At 43.6% G+C, this 18519-nt stretch overlaps 1 protein-coding gene across 2 annotated transcripts; it reads left to right on the top strand.

The window, feature by feature from the left end:
- Positions 1-3044: 3044 nt before the first annotated feature.
- peli2 (pellino E3 ubiquitin protein ligase family member 2) lies at positions 3045-17031 on the top strand. Of its 2 annotated transcripts, none has more exons than XM_034222284.1 (6): positions 3045-3359; positions 9111-9231; positions 12678-12779; positions 13766-13963; positions 14062-14250; positions 14377-17031. In XM_034222284.1, the coding sequence occupies exons 1-6, from the start codon at positions 3256-3258 to the stop codon at positions 14953-14955; spliced, it is 1293 nt and encodes a 430-aa protein (XP_034078175.1). In that variant the 5' UTR covers positions 3045-3255; the 3' UTR covers positions 14956-17031. The 2 variants fall into 2 exon arrangements, with proteins under 2 accessions (XP_034078175.1, XP_034078174.1); XM_034222283.1 differs by having other exon boundaries at positions 9111-9240.
- The last annotated feature ends 1488 nt before the right edge of the window (positions 17032-18519 follow it).

Genomic DNA, 18519 nt, shown 5'->3' with positions numbered 1-18519 from the left:
TTGCAAAGGGAAATTACAAAATCGTCTGCGTTCCCTGTACATTTGAATCATGTTAGTCATGATGTAGTGATGCTATTTCAGGTAAGTGGACTGCAGAGTAGGTGACACACTGTGCTGCCTAAATGATGAAACATTTTGGGGTGTGACCAGTTTCCCGTGAAGGAAACGTACGGTATAATCCCTCAGAACAGGAAACTGTTTTCTCAGCTCCTGCCTGAGTTGTACACAAATATTCCAACAAGATGTGAAAGTAAGTAAAAATAAAATAGCTTACCAAGAACCTCTTTTATTCTGCTGCGGTCATTTGTTGATGCTATGAGTGGTTGAGTGTGAAAGTGTGTCGCAAACCCAGATGTGCTTGGGGTGTGATTTTCCTTTTTAACGTTTCTTTGCACACTTTCTATTTTTAATACAAGGATAAGTACAGGTTATGTGTGACTGGACCTGACTCTGGGTATCTGCACAGAAAGCTCTTTCTTTCATCTTCTGCATGTTAAAAGACCTTTTTAAAACAACAGGACTGTTGTGTTAAAAGACCTTTTTAAAACAACAGGACTGTTGTGCCGGCTGGGGGGGGCGGGGGGGGTCGGTCGGTCGGTCGGTCGGTCAGGTCAGGGGTGCGAGCAACATGGGATCAGCACATTCCTCACATTCTCCCACACTGTCATGCTGCAGTCAGCTGATTGGAGATCTGGCGTTCACCCTCATGGAAACCTCGCGAAGAGACAGGAATTACTGTATCTTCAACATGTTCGTCATTCGATAACACTAGTGCCTTTCATAACGTGTTGCTGGAGGCTGCTGTTATATGTACACAGTCCTCTGTAACATAGCTTATTTACCGTCATGAGTTTAAATACTATGATCCCTATGAATAAAATAAACAAGCTGTTTGCAATACATCTCATTGTATGATCTCTAAAACTGACAAAATGATGATTTTCTACAGTTCTGTCACTTTTATCCTTTATAATGTGCCTCACAGTTCTTGGGAAATCCTGTCATAGACAATAAAGGATTAAAAATGGCATTGAAAAACAGCAATACATTTGCCCGAGGTTACACTTTGTCAGACACTTACTAATAGCTCCATGACTTCCATTGAAGGTCTGACGTGTGAAGCCTGCCAAAGAGCAGTGAGGAACTTAATAGGGGCTTTGTCTTTCCCATGTCATCATTGCACACACTTGATCTCAATTGCGCAATTTAGCTTGTTGCGGTAGGCCTCTGCTCTGCATGCTTCTTGCCTGGTAACGTTAAACTCCTCCTCCTAAACAGATTTGCACTCACACTATGCCAGCACAACTACAGCAAAGAAGCCCACTCCCTGCATCTGCTCTCCATCAGTGTGGTATGTGCTAGAGCCTTTGATCCCCCCCCCCAAACTCTACTGTGTGTGTGTGCACGCGCATACGGGAGGGTGAGTCAGTCAGACACAGAAAAGACTGTAGTGCTCGTTTACACAGACAATGCCAAATGGATGAAAGCAAGCGGAGAGAGGCAGTGGCACAAAAGAGCAGTAAACATTCATTATACCCACAGCTTTAAGTTCAGCCCCTAGGCCTACAGTTAGAGGCCTAATGCAGCTTGAGCCTTTGCACAACTGCTGAAGGAGCTGAACTCCACTCCTCTGTACTATTAATGGACAAGTATGTGCAGCTATGAACGGAACCAACAAATGCCACAGATTAATCTGGGTTGCTCACAAATTGGATAACACATTAATGCATCTTATAGTATTAAAGAGTTTAAGTAAATAAGGGTGGGGATGAAAGTAACTTTGTGGACCCCAGAAAACCCCTACTACCTTTTGTTTTTGTGTCAAGTGTTATGGCACTTTGAAACTGAACACCAGTTCAAACAGAAGGCCATAATTGCAATGGGAGCACCGAAGGGGCCTGAAGCAGTGAGGGCGCCTCCAGCCATGAAGGTTCTTGTGAAAACAAGACAGAGGCAGTAAAATGTTGATGAGACGGCCAGACAAAAGTGAAGAAGAGAAAGCCGTGAGAATTGGACATGTGAGATACTGGAAGGTTGAGAGGTATTTTGACATAAGGTAGACCTTTGGTTACATTAGACAGTCTGAGTTATTCTCAGAAGGAGCAATTATGCAAATTACTAGGTGTTATTATTAGATTGATTTGCATCTCCTCACATGGAGCTTGGTGAATACAGAAATAAGATTTTACGGAAAGAAATAAGCATATACCTGTGGGCTGGCAACCGACAAAAGGAAATATGAGAATGGTAAGCTGGGCAACACAATTAAACAGAATGAGAATGAGCAATGGCAATATGAAATTAAAACGTCCGGGCATGCAGACAAACAGCGATGTCATTAGGTTGCAAAAAAACTTTCATACATTAGCCAACTGCAATAAAGCCATAATCAAATACAGTTTTTCAAAGGGCCCATGGAGTCATCAATAAAATAAGCAAATCTGATTTCACAATCCTTTGACTCCCTGCATGTTATCTCTGTCAGGAAATGTACCAGGATGGTTATTTTTACCATGTGTTTCCTTCTATTACTGCTTCACCTTCTGCAGGCTCCCTTAGGCCTGTGTAACTATAACAAAACACATTAATGTCAAATACAACTGTGTGAACCTTGCAACCTCTGTGCTGAAAAGGAGTGAGTCATATCCTGCCAATATTTAAAGCAGGTTATGACAAACGGTGTGTAAGCCCTTTTCTCGTAATATATAGTAAACTGGAAACTCTGCAAACATTTCAGGAAAAGTATGATTCCTTTAAGCATTCCCAAATTGTACTCTTTGTTTACATAACACAGGGTGCGACCCATAGACCATTTGAGGTGGCAAAAGTAGGGGGGGGTTTACTCTAAAATCAATAACGTTATTTAACGAACAATACATTAAACAAAAAGTACTTCTATTTTGTCTTCTATATATATTGTATAACTTTAAAACCAAAATAGGCTCAAAAACATAATTCTAAACAAACATTTGTAATGGAGCCCCCCCTACACAAAGTAAAGAACAAGCGAATGGTACATCCCGGCCCTGCTGCTCGCTGTTTTTGTATCTGCTTCAGAGCGGATTCGACCGCCAAGTAAGTTACATTTTGCCATGTCACGCTAAAGAAGTTTGAGACAGTTTATTTATAGAAAAGTGGATTGGCGTGGGCACAGAGACATATGCCGCTGGATATATGATCTAAAATGAGAGCCTGTCGTGTTTTTTGAAGGTATTTCCCGGTGATTTCTGAGCCGCTGTTATTACTGTATAGCTAATGTTACACAGTGAAGCCAGTAGCCTCATGTTTTCGTCAAGCCAAGAGGAGCACTGCGCCCCGTCCAAAGACCCGGTGAAATACGGGGAGCTGGTGGTCCTGGGGTAAGTTGTGCTTTTTCTTGTATACATTCTTGTGTTACTTTATAAGACTCCTCTACGTTAACGTAAAGGCGATTATGTGGCTTGAGGAAGTTTCACAACAGGGCACTCGCGTAGGTAACTGAGCGTAGTGACGTGATTTTTTCAAATAAGGTGTGACCTTAAGGCTTAAGACATTTCCTTTTATTTTTAAACACGCATTGACTTTACACAGCGAACTCTCAAAATATACTCAGGGAAACATGCCAAGCCCAGTTTATATTTACAGGCTCACGTTACTCAGCTAATCAGACACGTGCGCAATCAGAAATGTGTACATTTTGCTTCCACCGAGCCGTGTCGGTGGCGATGTTACATTCTCTAAAATAAACAACAGCCTGGGTACATTTTAACCAGCCTTTGTCCACCAAATAGATGCGTTCAGCACAACTTTACAAACCCAGGTGAAACGAAGCCCATACTCAGCAACTCTGAGCTGCTACTTCTACCTTAAAGTTGGATTCATGGGGTTCAGGAATTCGGAAGTGGTGATGGTCCCCTCCCCCAGCCCCCTGGGTTCTTCCTATTTTCTAAACTATCTGTAGCTCAGACCGCAAGACTTTACATCTTCAAGAAACACCCACTGTGGTCACAAGGCCCTGCGTTGTATTATTCACAAGATGTTACAATTGACCTTTAGGTCATTGTGTCGTTCAATAGTTTGAAAGCACATACCTTGCTTTTCCCAAAACAAAGTGGATGACTTACATTGAGTAATGTCTGCTGTCCACATGGTCAGGTAGAGGGCCTTAACTGTAACCAGGCTTTGGAGCACAACTACCAACATCAGCTATAAGTGGGGGATGAAGATAAACACCTTATCATGCTGCACTTTGAAATCACAATCTGGTAATTATAATGGGAAAAAAGGGATACTGTTAACACTAATTCTAAACATTTGGAACTCCCATTTTTACTAATAAAGGACTTATCATCAAACACGATCATCAACATAGTTGCTGATTAATCTATTCTTAACTGTTCATCAGCTAAGTTACTTTTTGTTAACTGTGCTTGTTTGCATCAAATGCTATCTCAGATCTTGTTTTATACAAGATAGATCCTGACTTAAGTGCCCATTAGACTGCTCCATTAAGGCACAGTTCTTGGGTTGTGTTGACCCTTTTTAAGAGAGTCATTTGACATTTGGTAAGTTTTAAAACAGCATTTGAAGAAAAACACAAGGGTTCAAAAGTTTTGCCACTGAAACTATGATGTTGGCACGTAATAAAAAAACCATACAATATGCCTCCATGGTCTGTTGATGTTAAAAAAGCAAGGCTGTTATAGTGGCATTAGTTAGACGTGTCTCATCCTGCCACTGAGTACAAACTGGCGTGCCTCTTTCTTTGTTTATATCAACTATTACGAAACTACTACTGTTTTTTTTATGATTTGTTCAGGAGACACCGCAGATACTTATCACCATGAACAATCATGTTTATATTGATAAACTGTCAAGGGCAACGGCTGCCACAGATTATGGAAAACACCTGCTGTGTCATCAGTGATTAGAGTTTGGCCCGTATTGCAACTGATTTAACATAAGCACTTTGACTGTTTGTGCTGACAAAATGACATGTGTGTAGCATTTGTTTGAAGCATTTGAAATGAGATGCTTATAAATAAAGGGTATATATGCAGAGTGTGGTTGTGTCCCTGGCCCTCCACCCATACACTCACAGACACACTGCTTATTAGAAGGGACCAAAAGTGCTGACTGCTTATTACCCCGGGCTTAACATGTGGCACGTTTGAAGCTGAGACTTTTGTTCTCTCTCCTGACATAAAGACACATATTTTGAATTAGATGTGACGGGTGTATAATCACTGCCATGACATCACATCCCACTGATAAAACTGATGGTAGACAAGATAGCTGACAGCATGGAACAAAGCTTGTTTGAGCAGCAGTTCTCTCAGTGGTTTGTTGTCATGACCGTGGTGGCTCTTATTACTTGCATGGCTGCCCCCCATCTTTGCCTGGGTGGATTGGCTTGGTGCTGGTCAGTGGGGGGGGGTTAGCTGCGTGGGTATCCTGGAAATGAAAGGATGGATTGATTAGGACCCAGCCCTTGCCTCTCCTCAGCCTCCTCTGTCCATTGTGGCAGGGAGACTGGTCCTATTGATTGAACTTTGTACATTTCCCCCTAAAGAACCGGTCCGTAAAGGAAGTGCACAAATGAACTTGCAGACATCTTTGGTACAAACTGGCACTGATTGTTCGGATGCTATACAGATTCATCCAAGAAGAAAACTTATCCTAAGGCGGACATGTATTCTGTTGTTAATGGGACATTTATATTATGTTAAATAATACACGTTATTTAACATGAACTTCAATACTGTACACAAGCCTATGGGAGCATTTTGGGGTACGCTGCACCATGTAAACTGCAGGGTACAATAACAACATGATTGCCGATAAATGATCAGCTAATAATACAAGCCACATTTTATTAAATGTCTTTACAAGCGCAGCACGCTGACTAGACTAAGTCAGACTAAACATCATGTCACCGATGTGGACTTTTCACAGATATACATTACAAGTTTTTAGATGTACTTTATTTGAAAAAAGAAATGAACAAACAAGAGCCAGTACTAGTTTTGTTTTTGACAATAGTGATGTCAGTTAGATTTGGTCAGGTCATAGTGATGGAGTTTAAAGTCATCTGTCTTTGTTCACTACTTGCTAGCCTTTCTTTAACCCCGGTATGCATGAACTACAGTTTATGCCCTTATTTTAAAGCTATAAACGTATACAATTATTGGTTATTATCAGGCCCGCTATGAAAAGCAGAAATGTATTGGTATTGGCTGAAAAAAGCCATACTGAGCATCCCTAGTTATCCTTTTGCGTTCCTCAACAAGGTCAGCGTGCTGGTGGAGCTGGTCTGGTGTCAGTGTCTGGTGCAAGGTTATATCAGTCAGATGGATACTTGAGGCCATGGCAGCTTAAATCTGAGTCAGTTGACTGATGCTCTTCCCTCTCACTGTACCATCTGGCTGCCTCCCATGTAGCGTTGATGTATTTGTACAGTTTGACCTAACCAGAGCACTACTAGCCTGTAGTTGATTTGCAGCATCGTCTAACCTCGATGCCATCTTCTGTGACCCTTTAAGACCACCCTGCCCCTGTGTCACGCTAATGAGGGTTTAACCACTCCGCATATCCCCTCCTCATTCTGCGAACACTAGCCTTTTATGTTAGCACAAGAGGTAGGAGATGCTGTTGGCTCCTTTAGTGCAACCCAGAGGAAAGGTGGTGATTCGCCAGAGTCTTCTAATCCCTTCAAGTATTGGAAGGTAAATCCACCGTCTGTCTCGCACAGGTCAGAAGAAAAAGTGCTTTGAAAAGCCTGTCCTTCACTAATGTGGCAGTTCCTAGTGACAGAATATTTCCTCGAAGTAAAGGTGAATAAAAGAAGTCGTTGGTTGTTCTTCTCAAAGAGTTAGAAAGCAGTAAGAACTGATCATTAGAAAATGCAAAGATGCACATATTTTATTTGTTTATATGTGAGACACCAAGGCACAGGTAACCGGCAGATAGCCCTCAAATCCACTTAGTAGAACTCTGATCCACATATTAGTAGGGATGGGTATCGTTTGAAATGTATCGATTCCGGTTCTTATCGATTCCCCGTTTTGATTCCAAAATTGTAAAAGAAAGAGGTCAAACGTTTAGATGACAAAAATATCTTTATTCTTTTAAGCTTTAACTGACATTTTTACAAATAAAAAATATACATGCAATACAAATGTATTGCACAATAGCTGTGCTTTATTTTTGAACTGAGCTATGCCTGTGGCGAGCTATTAGCAGGCATTACACTGTGCCTTGTCTTTTTATTTTTTAGTGTAGTGGAGCCTCACTTCAGAGCGTTTACCGCGACCCATCTTTGGTGTTATGAAGTGACTGAGCTCGTGAACTGTCTACGGGAGGGCGGGGGGAGCCTCGCTGCGGGGGAAGCCTCGCTGCGGGGGGAGCCTCGCTGCGGGGGGAGCCTCGCTGCGGGGCAACTGTGGACCTCTGTCGCCTGTCAGCGCAACTTACCTGATGCTGTTTAAAAAAAATAAGGGCGGTGCCGGCCGCCAGCGTACCGAGCCGGCCGTTCTGTGATTCTCCAGAACACACAGATGGCCAGTCCGCCCTTACCCTGTATTCCACCGGGTCACCACGGCGCAGACGGCCCGGTGGAATACAGGGTCTACCGCGTTTAGGAACCGTTAAGCAGAACCAAAATTGTGTATTTTGTATGGGCACCCGGCATTTTCTTATCGGTTCTCCTCTGGAACCGAGTTTCGGTTCTCAACCCTACGTATTAGTCTAGCTGCTTTTTATTTAGGTGGGACATTTTCTAGGACAGTTCAAAGGAAATGAGAGAAGAGTCAGAACACTATTAAATTAGCTTCTAACATTATTAATGAGAGAGCATCAGCATTTCTGCTCCATATGGATTTTATTTAGGATCACATAGGGCCATAAAAACACATACAAAACGGATCTGCTTTCTCCCCTGTAGCTTGGTCCAAGAGTGAATAACACCACTATTAGACAATAATCAACATTCGAGCTAAACGCTGAAGAGTCTTTGCAAAAGAGAACAATCTAAACATATTTAAATACTGATACATCTACTTATCCACTATTATTCTAGTGTATTAGTTTCAGTTTGTCCACACAGTATCAGACAGGGCCTCTCTAGCTCTCTGTGGGTGGCTTGTCCTGCAGGCCAACTCTGTGCACTGTGCTGACTGGGACCATGTGTTTCCATGCCTGGCCAGCCGTGAGGAGACATGAGACAGGTGGAGAAGCTTTGGACGGAGGTAGGGAGGAGCAGGGAGGAGCAGGAAGGAGCAGGGAGGAGCAGGAAGGAGCAGGAAGGAGCAGGGAGGAGCAGGGAGGAGCAGGAAGGAGCTCTTGTTGCTACTGTTGAATTTGTGTTGCTGCAAAAAGGAGATATATCTGAATGGTCGTACAATTTCCCTCCCTCTTGATATGCACTGCTATGCAAACTTGAGGCCTATAATAGCTTTATATCCATTGTACAGTGTCTGTTAGCACACTGTGGTTACATGGGTGTGTGACAGAAGGTGTGTGTTGGATGGCAGTAGAGCATGGGGTGTCCCAGCTGTAGGAACCAGCTGGTGGATGGGGAGAGGGGCGGCTCTACCGGAAGCGGCTTCTCCATTCACAAGGAGCTGCCATGCTAGGTGTCTGAGGGGCTGATATTGAGGAGGGAAAAGAGAAATAACAACTTCTAGGGATGCTGAGGGTTTTTAAATGTTGATGTTCTTTATAAGTGTTTAAATTCCAGATATAAAAGACCGTATTGCTTTCATGAGAGCCAGTTATTCACCCAGACTGTGCGTTCCCAGACCTGACGTGCATTTTAAAAGATGCTCCCTCCCGCCTGGGACACGGCGCAAAAGAACAGCTGCAGTTTACACAGAGCTGGCTCACCGAAATCACAAGCACCAGAGTGCATTATGTAATAAGAGACACTATCCAAGGTAACGCTTAGATTGCTAACAGGGTACACTAGATTGCCAGTGATGTAATGCATGGCAAAGCTACATGAATGTTTCTTGTTATATGATTACAAGACATTTAACCTATAAATCTCATTGGATTCAACATTTATTTTGATATACATTTGTAACTGTTTTGCTAATTTGCTGTCCTTTCCTTCCTCCCCCCTCCCCTCACAGTTACAATGGCTCTCTGCCCAATGGAGATCGGGGTAGACGGAAAAGCAGATTTGCGCTATACAGGAGGACCAAAGCCAACGGTGTTAAGCCGAGCACCGTGCACATCCTCAACACACCCCAGGCAAGCAAGGTACCCAGACAGATCACAGGATGAATAAGTGGTTGTACTGAACAGACTCTCAGTCAGAATGAACACTTATCCACTTGTCTTTTGTTGCTTATTTTAGGACAAAATGTATAAGCATGTGGATAACTAACAGAGAGGGGAATGAGTAATCGGGTCAATGCACTTAGACACATTGGGATTGAAGGTAGAGGAATCACAGCTGAAGGAACATTTTGAAAAACACTTTCTGTTTGAGCAGCAGAATGTTTTCTCAGTGATTTTCAGTAGCTTATGGAACGCGCGGTGAACTCCTTTACATTATTGTTGGCAGACCTTAATGTTGACATTTCCAGTACAATCACTGTAGTTCCTAAGCGGGCCTCATAGCTCTTTCTATGCACCGCAGTGCCTGCCAGAAACTGCCCCCTCCAGTATAACACGTCTGCATTCCTGCCGTTGGTTCCCAAGCAAAAGTGCTAAACAAGCCGGAGGACTTGCTTACCTCGGCACATCTTGAAGCCCAATATTGTAGACAATTGTTGGGAGTTTAGCTCTCTGGCTGAAGGCCCTGTGGTTCGGGTTACTCTCACCTTGTGGAACATGACTCCAGATAGCTGTTTTTCTGTGACAGAGGCCTTTTCATCGCAGGGATTCATCCTTTCAACTGACTTTGAGATGATTGTTGTGCTGCAGCGGCTGATCAAATATGGCTTGACATTTCTTTCTCAAGTTTTTTCCTCAGACAGTTTGCTCTGAAAACCATGTTTCCTTGGATCGGGTTGTATTTAGCTGCACGGCTCAACTGAGCAAATGTGCCCTTTGCACAATTAGTCACACACTGTTTCAGAGACATGAGCTGCTGTGACCTTCTTCCCCTTCCTCCACCGTTCCTCTCTGCCACCCTGTTACCAGGCCGGGGATTAGGAGGGTGAGCTGAGGAGGAAGTTGTTCCCTGACCCTGCACTCACAGCTGCACACACGGTCAAATATAGCCCTTCCCAGACAAGCAGGGTGGTGAGGTTAATTCGAGGAGAGCTTTCTTTTTAAGTTGGCAGTAAATTGATCCAATCCATCTCCTGTTTTTCTAAAATCTTGAGCTGAGTATGCTCTGTTACTCAGAGAGGGAAATCTCACGTGTCTGTGCACACTCTGGTGTTCATGACAGATAATGAGGAGCTCCCATGACGCCACTGCCAGCCTCCTATACAAATCCTGCGCCTGCTTTCACACTTGCTCATTTAATCTCAATCACTGCATTCGTGCAGTAGTGATTGTTTACTTTGGCAATCCTTTTAGGGCCGGATAGCCTGTTGCTGGGTTGTTTATCACTCCTTCAACTGAGGGAGGGTGTGTGTGACTTTAGGGGGGGGCGTGGTGTTTATAAAAAAGATATGTTTTGGAACGTGCAGGAACTCCTTTTAGCCGTGGAACAGGTGGAGCCCCATTTGTTTGTAGCGGCGCCGTGGAGACGAGACGGCATGTGATGATGACATTTGTCCCTGTCTGTCTCTGATGTTCCAGCAGAGTGTGGCAGCGCTGGTGACCCACTTTCTCTCTCCCTGTCGCACGTGACAAAGGCGGGGGTTGTTTGGGAAATGGTATTCGCAGATTAGAGCGCGATGATAGTGGCATGTGGTGAAGTGTCGATGGGAGAGGGGTCTGACTTTAACCCACCCTGCCTCTGCCTACTGTTTGTGGATTTTAACACACTGCAGCCTCACATCTTGCTTCAAAAACTGATAAAGATCAGTATAAATCCTTTTATCTTGAAATGGTATTTTTCGTTTTTAACCAATCGCACTCAGCACGTCAGGGTCAACAATGCCCTCTCAGAGCCCCGGACCATCAGTACAGGAGCCCCCCAGGGTTGTGTGAGCTCCCCGGTCCTCTTCACACTGTGCACAAACGACTGTACGAGAATCCACCCGGAGAATTATATCATCAAATTCTCAGATGATACAGCCATCCTTGGCTTAATGCACAAAGGCAGCAGTTCATCGGCTTATCACTCTGAAATAGAGAGATTTGTGCAGTGGTGTGATTTTAACCATCTAGTGCTGAATGTGAAGAAGACTGAGGAGATGGTGTGGGACCTATGTGTGGGACCCAAAGGCAGTGGGTGACCTTAGCCCGGTGGTTATCCACAATGAACCCATAACTCAGGTCAGCTCCTATAAGTACCTTGGTGTCCATCTAGATAATACACTCAGCTGGAAGGCGCATGTTCAAGGTCTGTGCTCTAGACTTCAACAGCGATTGTACTTTCTGCGTCGACTCCGGGCTTTCGGAGTCGAACACAAGTTCATGTTACTGTTCTATCATGCAGTGTTGGAGAGCATCATGAGGTATGGTATCACTGCCTGGTATGGTAACTTGACAGCGCAGTCAAAGTCACAGATCGCTCGCCTGGTACAGACTGCTATGAAAAGTATGGGGGTTAAAAAACACCCATCTCTCCAAAACATACGAGCAGTCCATTATCAGACAGGCAAACAAAATGGTGTCTGATCCCACCCACATACTCCACCCAGAATTCCAGCTCCTACCTTCTGGTAGAAGATTCAGGGTTCCCAAGAGCAGGCTGAACCGCTATAAGCACTCATTCCTACCTATGTCCATTAAGCTTCTTAACATTCACATGAAATGAAATGTAGTCAAATGTAATGAAATGTACTTTTTAAATGTTGGCCATGAGGGTTGTGCAATAGGTCGCCATTGTCAGTATGTGCGTCTGTGTATTGTGTTTGTTCAAACGGTGTATGACTGATGATATGTGTATGTCTCTTAATGTCTTCTATGTTTGTATATGTACATGTATGCGGAACTGCAGGACGGAGTCCAGAACACATTTCCTTATGGGGACAATAAAGTATATCGTATCGTATGCCTCACTGCTTGGACTGAGGCAGCTCAGCTGGTTGCCAGGCTTGTGTGAACTGAGGCCAGTGGGCGCTTTACGGTCACTGTCATGGGAGTGTGACTTTACACGCTCTTCCCTTTTTCTCTACCAGAAATTCCTGGCACACAGCATGTAATATAATGAGGAAGTATTCTTGCTTAAATGTCATCTGTAAGAAATCTCAATTTTAATGAAAAGCTAACACACTTTTGTTGTTGTTAAAAGGAAATAAATAAATAAATCGATAGTTGTTCTAAGACTTAGGGTGTGACTCATCAATTGAGTGCATTTTAATAGTGGGGTTTGTTTACCTGCTCTGTAATTGAACCTCAGCAGTGATTGCAGAAGGCATATGGCAGTGCCTCTCCTTTGGCACTCTCATATCCGGTGTTAAAGCCACAAACCAAGACATCAAAGGGTTCACTAAAACAAAGACAAAATAAATAAATAATGACATAAATATGTTGCTTGGCTTCTTATTCAATTGTTGAGATATGCATTTGTCGTGTTTAATATGGTATCCCAATGAGTAGCATGTCATACATTCCTTGTTATATTGCAGGCTGTGAACTGTAAAGGCCAACACAGCATCTCCTACACGCTGTCCAGGAACCACACGGTAGTGGTGGAGTACTGCCACGACAAAGACACCGACATGTTTCAGGTACAAACCCCTCATATAATACTGTTAACTGTTTGGATTGTATTTTTAAAAACCTGTCCTTTTGCTTTAGGGCTGGAACTAAGGATTACTTTCATTATTGAGCGATTAGATTATTTCCCAGAGCCAAAGGGGATGTATTCAGATTGCTTTTCTTATATGACTAGCTTTGTTTTACTTTCACATTACAAACTCAAACATCAAAATGTAATACGAATTATAACAAATAAAAGCTTTACATTGATTTGAGAAGCTGAGATACATTTCTTCTTCAAAATGATGACTTATGAAAATAGTTACAGTATGTTGTAATCAGGAGTCTAAAGTCTACTTAAATAAGAGTATTTGCAGCTAAGCCTTTTAAAATCTGTGCCCATTTGGTGGTTTTTCCCATCACACTCCACCAGTGAGTTCAGTGTCCTGATTGTGTAATGTCAACAGCAAGGAAAAGAGGACCAGAGGGGAGTCAGCACTGCAGACACGTGCTTCACATCAGCCCTATACTGTGTCCATGTTTCTATGAGCAACACTGAATAAATACAAACACTTGAGAAAAGGGGAAATTCATTTAAAAAACAGGACTTCAGGATCATTTTTAAGATGAACAAAAAAGAGGAAATGAAAGCTTGAAGTGCTCCTCTGTTTAGCTTGGGAAGTTTCTGGAGAATGTTAAGTGTTGACCTCTATAGTCTGCTTAAAAATAGGGCTGAATAAAAAATAAAAGAAACTTGGAATCTTTCCACAGATGTACTGATATATCAAAAATATGCTGCTATGTAAAACTTTGGTTAAAATTCTGAGACACGACCATGTCTGGTTTCCCAAACACAGCAATGTGATCCTGTGCAGCCTCAAACTGCCACAACATGACACATGACTTGCCAGGAAGTCAAAACAGTTCAAGGAAAAAGAAACCCCTTTTCATCATGCCACTGTAGTTACAAGAAATCCAAAGCATGATATTGAATGAATACTGTGTTTCTGCGTAGATTGGGCGATCCACTGAGAGCCCCATAGACTTCGTGGTGACTGACACAGTAGCAGGCGGCCAGGAGGGAGAGGAGACCCCCATCACTCAGAGCACCATCTCACGCTTTGCCTGCAGAGTGGTCTGCGAGCGCGTCCCACCTTTCACCGCCCGCATTTACGCTGCTGGTTTTGATTCTTCCAAAAACATCTTCCTTGGGGTAAGCACTACTCAGTGTACCATAGACATGAAGTATTAAACACATTTGGCAGCGTTGTGTAACAATCACTTTGCATGTGTACTCTGTCTCTTCTACAGGAAAAAGCTGCAAAATGGAAGAACCCCGACGGTCACATGGACGGACTGACAACCAATGGCGTGCTTGTAATGCATCCCAAGGGTGGTTTCACAGAGGAGTCCAAGCCTGGCGTGTGGAGAGAGATCTCTGTTTGTGGGGACGTCTACACGCTGAGAGAGACCCGCTCGGCACAGACTCCAGGCAAACTGGTCAGTAGCTGCATACATACAGCAGAAGGGCCACTGTGACACATGTTTTTAAATCACAAATAGAAAATGACTATGATGGTATCGCTGCTTAGTGAAACTGAACGTCTGCTTCGTCCCCCTCTGCAGGTGGAGCATGAGAGCAACATCCTGCAGGACGGCTCCCTGGTGGATCTCTGCGGAGCCACTCTGCTGTGGCGCACTGCAGAAGGCCTCTTTCACACTCCCACCCAAAAGCACCTGGAGGCCCTCAGGCAGGAGATCAACGCGGGGCGCCCCCAGTGCCCCGTGGGTCTGAACACCCTCGCCTTCCCCAGCATGCAACGCAGCCGCGCCCTCTCCTCTCTGGAGGAGAAGCAGCCCTGGGTCTACTTGTCTTGCGGCCACGTGCACGGCTACCACAACTGGGGCCACCGCTCGGAACAGGATGCCAACGCTCAGCGAGAGTGTCCCATGTGCCGGATGGTCGGGCCCTACGTGCCGCTGTGGCTGGGCTGCGAGCCGGCCTTCTACGTGGACACAGGGGCCCCCACCCATGCCTTCGTGCCATGCGGACACGTGTGTTCTGAGAAATCAGTGAAATACTGGGCGGAGATCCCGCTGCCCCACGGCACCCACGCCTTCCACGCCGCCTGCCCCTTCTGTGCCACCCAGCTCGGCCTCACTAAGGGCTTCGCCAAGCTAATCTTCCAGGGCCCGGTGGACTGAGCCCAAGGGTCCTGCTCCGGTAGAGAAGATTAGACAGGATTGCCAACATGCTGTGAAACTGTTGAAATGATTTTGTGCTTTCTTTGGTTCATGTAAGCCAGCTGCGGAAAGTAGTAAGTCTTCTGGTCATATACTGTGCATTCTTTACAACAGAGAGCCGTTACAGATTGTTCAGGGCCACAGATTGTTCAGGGCCACAGTGACACACGGGGACGTGGACCACGCGTGGCTCCTCCAGGATTGAATACGATTTCACCTGAGACTGCTTTAAAGACGATTGTTTTACACTATTATCACTGCTGGTTTCCATCGGATGGCCTTTAAATAAGGTTGTAGAAGCAATGATTTCCTCATCAGACGGACACTGATAACATATTCTACTTCAATTCCTGGTGGGTTAGAGTTATTGGAGAGCCAGACAGCTGGACTGTTGGCTGGGAGAAAGCTGAGAGAATCTTTGAGTATGATGGCGATCTGGTTCAGCGCTCCCCATCGCCCTGCCGGCCCTGACCCCTTAGCGGCATCTCCATCTCGTAGCTCTCTTGGCTTCCATTCGCTGAACTTTGAGGAGGCGGGGGAAAATACTTTTTGTGTACAGAGATATAATCCAGTGCCTCAAATCCCATCAAACCATGGGAATATTTTTCATAAAGGAGAAGAGATATTTTGTTGAAGGCAAAGGGAGAGATAGTTTTTTGCATAAATAGGGAAGAGACAGCCCACATGGATTCTTTTTATGACAGAAGAGGTATTTTACTACACTGAGGCCCTTGTACTGTTTTGTAATGCAAATGTTAATATATTTTTCTCCTGCATAAATGATGTGTGAGTGTGCGTGTGCCTGCGTGTGTGACTGTGTGTGTGTGTGTGTGTGGGTGCACTGCATCATTTCACCCCAATCCCCTTTTTATGATCTCGCCCACCACCCAAAACACCACCAGAGAGAAAACAGGAGTCAAACCCACCTTGAAGGGTTTGATAATGAATGTAGTGAAATACATTGACTCTCCTCACTGGTGGTGCTTCAATAATACAACTTGCTTTCTTTATGGCTGTGGCCTATTTGACAACAAACTACCACATGCATCCACCTAGCTTGTTGGCTAGCCGTGTCCATGCCCCACACACATGTACTGTATTCAATCTGCACTGTTGTTAGCTTTATCCCACGCTGGGTCTGATCCAATGATTTGTACGCTGTCAAACCTGGGCACAGTCTCAGCAGCATTCAGAGATTATACCAAATATAAGGAGATGTTTTTTTGTCTCCAAACGCAAGATGTAACGACCACTCTTCTCAGATCCAAAGTGTTTCTGTAAACAGTCCTAAACCCAAACTGCTGCTATCGTGGAGTGTTGACAGCTCTGGATTACAGTGGAGGCTGTTCAGCTGCTCGCAACCAGCAGAATAATGATATTATCGCACACCATGCCAACATTGGTGAGTTCTATTGTGTGTGGATCAAAAAAGTAGCCGATGAATTGAAAGTAAAGAATCTGGGACAAATCTGCATTATTCTGCTATGTTAGCTTACCAGACTGCCTATATGTAGAGTGTAGCTGAATGCATTAAGTCTAACTCTAGTTTAACAAATACAATATTGAGCATTAAATCTATGAGTTGATCGTAACATTTTTAATATAGCATTCAAATGTGTTTTGGATGTAATATGAACCCAGTCCGATTAAGGGCTCACTTACTAAGAGAAACATACCTAGCATTCTTAAAAACATCAGCAGCATTACGCTTCTTGCATACCACATTTGTGAATTTAGATTTGATGTAACTGCCGAGCAGGGTCAAGTACTAAGCCACATATTGTACAGTTGCATTCCTCTCCAACACTTTCAGCTCTAACACTGTGCCCATTGCTTAAGACCGTGTTCTGTAACAGCTGCAGAGTAGCTGCCTCAAACATTCCTCCTCGGTAAACATGGGTGGGGCCCTCAGTTCACCCAAGGGCTTGTTCTATGATTCTGTCTCATACAGGAACTCTGTACACAAGCCATAGAACGCACTGATGCTCCCAATGCCTCCTTTGCAAAGAATAAAATATTTTTTAAAAAGAGCTTAAAGTGAGTTGGTCGTCTCTGATTTTAGCCCTTCTTTAAATCTCATGTGGTTGTGATATTGATTTAGTGGTTTTAAAAGGTAGTACAGTTGATGCAATTGTTTGCCTTTGATGTCTTTGGTCTTTGCTGTGTACGTACAACATGGCAGCAATGTTTAATCACAGTTACACATGTGTTTCATCACTCCTCACTATAAGCATTTCCCTGCTATCTTGGCTGCCAAAAAGTCCCTGGATTTTTATATCTCTATCAAACAAAGCATTTGTGAGATAGGGAACACATTTCCAAGTCTATATTATTCACATGTCATGTATCTTATCAGCATCATCTTAATATTTCCCACAGAAAATCACTGCATGAGCAACATTCCCTGGTGTTTGGAGCGGAGTGTAGTCTTCCTCTGAAGCCAGAAGAGGGCACTATTTCCTCAATAATAAAGAGGTTGGCACGAAGCCCACCACACCACTGAGCCTGTCGCATTAAAAAGCCAATACCACAGAGCAAAGGAATGGGAGTTTGATGTTTACTATGAAAAAGACTCAGTATAAATACATTTGAAACAAGAGGAATTGTATATACTAAATTTGCATGCCCTGGAAATCCTCTATGTGTGCAATTACGCTACCACAGGAGATATGTAGACTGTATATTTATAGTAGGACATTTAATGATTAATCTTTAACATTCCATGTGCTTTTGTTTTTACATGTTTTTCTTAAATTAATTATACAGCTCTTAGATTTATTCCGGATTTAAATCCTGGCATCACACACAAGACATGTCTGACAAATATGCACAGGGGGCACAGGCATTTTTTTAGCTTTTATTTTTATGTGCATGCAAAAATATTGTATGATGATGATGACATTTTCCATAATTTGCATGTGACTTCATCTCCTCTATAATAAGGGCACATGAAAGGGATTTAAATACATAACATGTCAGTTAGGCGTTTGGAGAGGCATGGAGCTGTGGGATGCCATGCTTCCTAATTAACATTCCTGCAGTAGATGTGAGATGGGTTCAGATGTCTGCACACTTGCCTGTTTTTCTGAATGACAGAAGAGACACTGAAGGTGACAGCATGTTAATTTTGAGATCATTCGGTGGCTCCCCTGCCTTAAGCAGGGCAGGGTTATGTGAATAAAGAGGAATGATACCATTTCTTTCTTGGACCAGCTTCCTGCATGAGACAGTAAGGTGCATGTGTTGTACTCACGCTGCGACTGGAATAGATTGATACAAACCTCAGGACTTCTAGCATCACCTTTTTAAAACTAATTAACTCCTGACACTTTTCACAGCCACACAATTCAATTTTACACAATGATATTTCTCAGCTTTACTATATTACAAATTGACTTTGGCTAAGTAACACATTATTAAGTCTGTCAATCTGCTTATGAAATTAGGGGTAAGTGATGGTATGGCAATGAATATAGATCATCAACTTGTTATATTAAAGGGGGACTCCCGCATTTAAGAAATTGC

Source organism: Gymnodraco acuticeps, unplaced genomic scaffold (assembly GCF_902827175.1).
Source record: "Gymnodraco acuticeps unplaced genomic scaffold, fGymAcu1.1, whole genome shotgun sequence".
Lineage (NCBI taxonomy): Eukaryota > Metazoa > Chordata > Actinopteri > Perciformes > Bathydraconidae > Gymnodraco > Gymnodraco acuticeps.
Note: the sequence above shows the minus strand (reverse complement) of the source record. Positions and strands in the feature narration are given on the sequence as shown.